Raw genomic sequence first — 6,686 nt, forward strand, 5'->3', positions numbered from 1 at the left:
AGGGAGAGAGGGGGAAGAGGGAGAGAGAGGGAGAAGGAGGGGGAGAGGGAGAGAGGGGGGGGAAAGGGAGAGAGAGAGAGAGGGAGAGGGAAAGGGAGAAGGAGAGAGACAGACAAAGACAGAGAGCATACTGCCCCATGAGTCCTAAAGCTAAACTCAGGAGCAACTCTGGAGAGTACCTGTTTGGGAGCATGGCCATTTTTATTTCTTTGCTTTGGTCCCATGTTTTTATCTTAGGTAATGGGGAGAGTACCAACAATCTCCATTAATAAGACAGAAGGATGCCACCTGTACCTCAGTGAGGATGCGCTAGACTGTGAGATTGTGAGCGCCAAGTCGTCTGAGATGAATGTCCTGGTCCCTCAGGGTGATGATTATGTAAGTACCTTCCAAAAGCCTGCCCAGAAAAGGTTTTGTGGCATATTCATGTTAGCAGCCTTGGAGAGGGGCTCATCATCTACCATCTCATGAGCTTCATTTGAAGACAACGTAACAGGCAGGCAAGTGAGGGAGCCAAAAATATAATGTTCCTCTTAAGATCAGGATCTCATAGGGAGCTCAACAGAAAGGACTCAAAACTCTTTAAAAAAGAAAAAAAAACCCTAGGGTTGGATGCAGGAGCCTCACAATGGAGCCCAGAATCCGGGTTCTTTGTATCTGCTGTGGAGGAGTACATTCATGCTGTGACACACATGGAGGTCTGAGGAAAACCTCAGGTCCTTGCCTTCCTCCACCTTATTTGAGACAAGGTTTCTTGTTCGCCGCAGACACTGTCTAAGCTTCTGGGGGTTATTCTCTCATCCCTCTACCTTATCATAGAAGGGCCAAGATTGCAGACATGGTTTATGGATGGGTTTGGGGGGATTCAAACTCAGGTCCTCTGGCTTAGATAGACAAGCACCTTGCCCACTGAGCCATCTCCCCAGCACCAGAATCTTGATTCTTAACAGGTTGCCAAGTAAGCCCTCATAACATCAGCGCATTGAATTCTCCATTTAGAAATACTAGTCCAGGTAATTCAGCCAAAACTTCCTTTACATCCCCTCCCCGGTGAAGCAGTTTCTAGAAGAACCACATTAGATGTCCACTCATGTCAACGTTGAGTGAGATTGAGTAAATCTCCCTTTTGGGATTCTGAAGTACAGCAGATCTGCTTGTCGTTATTACATGGAAACTGACGCATGGAGAATTCGAAGTCTAACTAGGCAGGGCAGGGCAGGAGGAGGCAGCAAACAAGATTGAGCAAGTTCAAGAGAAGGGCCACCTCAGCTTGGTGGGTGGCTTACCAGCTATGTACAGGTCGTAATCAGCAGACAGGTCAATTTCCTCAAGCAGAGATTACCCATCTCCCTCAGTGCTTTCTTCGGCTCTACCCTCACATACCACAGACTGCAGCCTAGAGTTCCTCATCTGAATTTAAAGCACAATACTGTGCAAACAGTGAGTCATGGATTTACCACTTGGGCTATGGAGACACTAACCCTACTCGAGACAAGCATTCCCTCTTGGGCTCTCAGCCAATACAGCCGGGCACAAAGTAAGGGCCACCATATGTTGGGCCATCCTTGCCTGGTCTTTGTAGCTGTTTAAGGAGAACATGCAGCTGTATGGGAACTGGATCAGCTGAGATAAGCTGTGGGATTTGGATGAGCACCTCAAACTCATCAAGCTAGACTCTGAGCATGCTGCCAAGCCTCTGTAATTGTTAAAGATATCCAAATGGATTCTAGTACAGAACCCAGATTGAAAGCCATTGGCTTAGAAGCAGTGGTTCTCAACCTGTGGGTCACGACCCTTGTGGGGGGTCAAACTACCCTTTCACAGGGGTCACATATCAGATATTTGTACTATAGTTCATAACAGTGACAAAAATACAGTTATGTGGTAGCAACAAAAGTAATTTTGTGGTTGGGGTCACCACACTGTGAGGAACTATGTTAAAGTCACAGTGTTAGGAAGGTAGCGAACCACTGACTTAGAGAATGAAATATAATCAAAGCCTGAACTTTTGTATTAAAAAGTAGTTCTTGCCTCTTTGGATCAGTGATTTTGCTCTCTCAAGTTGTTGGGCCTCTTCACACACTTTCCAGGAGAAGGTGGGAAGGAACAATGCAGACCCTGCCTTGGGTGTCGGGATGTGGGAATGGACAGTGGGCATGCTTCATCCTGATGGAAACCAACCTCCCAGAGAAGAGCCATGGCTGTATCAGTCTCTCTGCTGCTGCTGCAGACTCATACTACCAAAGAGGCCACCTTCATAGCTGGGCATGAGGCTCAGAGACCTATGGCCCTAGCACACAGAAGGGCCTAGGTTCCATGCCCAACTCCACGTCTGGAACATTCCACTTGAGAACAAACACAAAGCCATGTTTACATGAATATCACAAGTGATAGCAGGTACACAAGCACATTAGATTACCAAGATAGTCCTGTTGTAGGCTGAAGGCCCTGACATACATTTGGAGTCAGTACCTAGGAGGTTGGGGTAGGAGGATCATGAGTTCAAGGCCAGCCTGGGCTACATACCACAAGACTCTGTATCAAAAATTATTTGGTTTTTCTATTGAAGATTTCATTCTAGAATTCTTTCCTGATTACAATAAAATAAGTAAACAAACCATTTCTCAGGATTGTACAGGAAATCTAGTAAATCTGGCTCCAGAAGCCAGAGCCAGGGGCTTGAGTTCATGTATGCTTGTGTGTGGGTGTGTATGTGGTGTGAATTTGTGTGTATGTGGTGTGTATGTGTGTGTGTGGTGTGTATGTGTGTGTATGGTGTGTATGTATGGCGTGTGTGTATGGTGTGTGGTATGTGTGTATGGCGTGTCTGTATGGTGTGGTATATGTGTGTGGTATGTGTGTATGGTGTATGGTGTGTGTGTGGTATGTGTGTATGGTGTGGTGTATATGTGTGGTATGTGTGTGTGTGGTGTGTGTATTGTGTGTGTGTATGGTGTGTGTGTATGGCGTGTCTGTATGGTGTGGTATATGTGTGTGGTGTGTGTGTGTGTGGTGTGCGTGTATGGTGTGTGTGTATGGTGTGGTGTATGTGTGTAGTGTGTGTGTGTAGTGTGTGTGTGTGGTGTGTGTATGGTATGTATGGTGTGTGTGTGTGTGTGTGTGGTGTGTGTATGGTATGTGTATATGGTGTAGTGCGTGTGTGTGTGCGTTTGCACTTATGTATGTAAACATGTTCTCACGCCCTAAGGACATTTCTACAATGTCTCAAAGAGTAGACAAGTCTGGGCCCCATTCACACACCGATTTCCCCTGAGACTTTGAAGACCAGAGCTTCTCATTCTCTTCCCCAGACTTGCTGAATCAGAATGTGTGTGTTAGTAAGATCATAAGCGCATCCCGCGCCTGACCGGGTTTGATGGTGGTCAGTAGCTAAGCATGTTGGCTGCTCCACTCCCTGGCACTGTCATTCCAGGCCTGCCGCTGAACTTCTCAGAGCCCTGCTCCCTGAGGGTGGCATCTCAGCAGCCCTGAGCTCAGGAGGTCTTCAGAGGTTGCCTGAGTTTGTTCATGTCTGGTTCTCCTAAGAATGCCTGACTTGAGGCTCTGAGCGTGGCTCAGGTGCAGTGTTTGCCTACCGTGAGTGGGACCCTGGGTTCTACATTAACCTGTAGCACATACCTGTAATCCCAAAACTCAGAAGACAGAGACAGAAGGATCAGAGGTTTGAGATCAGCTTCAGTCAAGTACAAAGTGAGTTCAAAGCTAGCCTGGGTACTTGAGGTCTATCTCAAAAAAGCAAGCCTGGCTCTTCATAAACACTAATGACAAGGATGTTGCCAGCATGAAGTCACAGCCCATGCTGGTCTGCCTGTGACTTGGCCCTCTCTATGATGCAGATTGGGATCACCCATCACATGACACCCATGACCCTTCAACCTGTCTGCAGAGCATTGCCCGTGAACAACTGTCCTTCTCATCTTCTTCCAGAGAGAGTTTCCCATTCCCGAGCAGTTCAAGACAATATGGGATGGATCCAAGCTGGTCACCGAACCTGCGGAAATCATGGCCTGACATCCAAGAGCTATCCTTCTCCAGGTCTCCTCTAGCCAACAGAAGCAAACAGCTAATAGGAGCTAGATTTCACCATAGCCCCTGCGTCCGTGCCAGCGTCCTGCACTTCTGTGCCGTGGTAAACAGTGTCTTTTCTGGTTGGACTTTAATGGGCATTTTGAAATATTTAACATTTGATCATGATTTGTGTGTGATTTTACTTCCACATGATAACTAGTAAACACAACAATAAAGGGGAAAGAATTCTGTCCCCTTCATATCATGAACTCTGTAGCTGATAAGGAGAATCCATATTTCTTCCTTTCAGTATAATTGCTAGTTGACAAAATGAAGCCTTAGACAATCTACGTATGTTTTTACCTTTTAGACAACTTTAACATGATGGAATAGTCTTGTGCCCTGAAGAATAAGGCTCTATTTTTTAATTTTTACATGTTCACCTTTATCAGTGTGGACATCCAGTCAGCATGAATGCATTCTTCAATCCATGTTTTTACAAACACACATATAAACAAAGAGGAAACTTCTAAGGAAACACAATATACCCTTTATAGTTACTGAAAAACAAAAGAAATCTTAACTCTTCATCTTAAATATTTTTCTCCTGAGTAACTTTGAAAATTCTTATTTGTCTGCATATTCTAAGACAAAGAGCGGTGGCGGGGAGGGGTGGGGTGAGGTGAGGACTCGGTCCTTGATTTTTGCTTTGTAATACCTCATGGTTCTGTTCCAAGAAGAGCTCTGCCTTTGCTTTCCAGTTTTGAAGTCGCCCTTACTATCAGACAACCCCATCCAGGTCTCTAATGCTTACTAGGCATGAGTCCCTTTCCCATTGACCAGGCTAACCAATGCTAACCAGCCTCAAAGAGCCTGACTGTTGCTTCTTGAATCAGTTGCTTGGCGCTGGTTGGGTTTTCTAGTCTTGAAAGAACATACTCTTCCAGGAGAACAACAACGCTCTCCGTGTCTCTTCTCTGCACATGGCGGAGAACTCTTCAGCTTTTGGGGTCATGTGTAACGAAGCATAGCACTAAACTTTAGGAACCAATGGAAGCATCTAGATTGTGCTTATGAATGCCTCGCTGGCTATCACTGTCAGTGTTTGAATAGCTTCTATATCCATATAGTATTCACATCACTGATGTTTGTGTATTAAAGTTTTGCTATAAAAGTTCTGTCCTTATGAACAATGTTGTGGCTTTAGTAAGTATAATTTTTGAACAGTAAAGTTATACTAAGTAAAAACTAATTGTTTAAATACTGAAATGAATTCTGGTTTGGTTGTTTTTTTTGTGGGGGGAGGTGTTTGCATTTGTTTTGTTCTGTTTTATCTTTTGCTTGCTTGTTCATTTGTTGATTTGTTTGTGGTCAGCCAGAGATTCAAAGTGAAACACTATCTAGAAAAAAAAAAAAATTACAGGGCCAGAGAGATGGCTCAGCAGTTGGGAGGTGCTTAATGCCAAGTCTGACAACCTGAGTGTGATCTCCAGGAACCACTTGGCAGAAGGAGAGAAGTGACCTACACAAGATGTCCTCTGACCTCTACATGCACATCATGAATGGACATGTCAACACACACACGCACACACACACAAAGATTTTTTAGAAATTTAAACTTTAAAAAAAAATGTCAAAATGGATCTGGAGACACAAGCAGTTAAGAGCTCGGCTGTTCTTGTAGAGGGCCCAGGTTCAATTCCATCACCTACCTGGCAGCTCACTCCATCTCACTCCAGTTCTAAGGGATCTGACATCCTCATGGGCACCTGCATGCATGTGGTGCACTTGCGCACTTGGTCACACACATACGCATCAAGTTATATTTTAAAAGTCAATGTTAAAATTGTCATCAGATTATATTGCATATTTGCATGATAGTGACCTTATGTAACCAGGGGTCTTTTGTTTTGTTTTTTAATTAAGTGGCTCAGCTATTAAGAGTACTGACTGCTTTTCCAGAGGTCCTGAGTTCAATTCCCAGCAAACACCTGATGGCTCACAACCATCTGTAATGGGATCTGATGCCTTCTTCTGGTGTGTCTGAAGACAGCAACAATATACTCACATAAAATGAATAAATCTTTTTAAAAATTAAAGTAAAATAAAACTGTACATTAAATGAATAAATCTTTTTTAAAAAATAAAATAAATAAAACTAGAAGGAAAGAAAATAAGTTGCAGAAAGTCAAGTGCCACAGGCTCCCATGTCTCTTTAGTATTTTAGGGTGAAGATAAAATCACACAGGGAGTCTTCTCTGTAAATCCTGTCCTGAATAACGCTGCCCACAACTCCAGCTCAATCCCTTCTGAAAGTCTTCTCATTCACGTGCCTGTGGAAATGACAGGGGATACATACCGTGTAGTTTATCCCTTCGCTCATCAGCTTCCTAGAAACCATGGCTCTGCCTCACCCGTTTTCAGATGCAAAAGCTGGGATCCAGAGCCATGAGCCCCTTGTACAGAGAGAAGCAACAGCAGGTCAGGCGAAGGCTGTAGCAGCTCACTCTAACGACTGTAGTTCCCTTGGTCTAACATCTCCATGAAGTACTTGACCATCACATCCAGCGGCTCCTTTCCGATCATCAGTGAAGTTCCAGACACTGCCTTTTCCTGGTTGAACTCTTTTGTGTGATAAGCATCTCTGCACCCTCCCC

At 44.5% G+C, this 6,686-nt stretch overlaps 1 protein-coding gene across 2 annotated transcripts in view; it reads left to right on the forward strand.

The window, feature by feature from the left end:
* Window positions 1-5,298, forward strand: part of Cap2 (cyclase associated actin cytoskeleton regulatory protein 2) — a 154,328-nt gene extending 149,030 nt beyond the window's left edge. For both annotated transcript variants that reach the window (XM_031358436.1, XM_031358438.1), the window contains exons 12-13: window positions 238-378; window positions 3,949-5,298. In XM_031358436.1, the coding sequence (XP_031214296.1) occupies window positions 238-378; window positions 3,949-4,032 (225 nt within the window). In that variant the 3' untranslated portion in view covers window positions 4,033-5,298. The remainder of the gene's footprint in view (window positions 1-237; window positions 379-3,948) is intronic.
* Window positions 5,299-6,686: the final 1,388 nt, after the last annotated feature.

This window comes from Mastomys coucha, unplaced genomic scaffold (genome assembly GCF_008632895.1).
Source record: "Mastomys coucha isolate ucsf_1 unplaced genomic scaffold, UCSF_Mcou_1 pScaffold7, whole genome shotgun sequence".
Classification (NCBI taxonomy): Eukaryota; Metazoa; Chordata; class Mammalia; order Rodentia; family Muridae; genus Mastomys; species Mastomys coucha.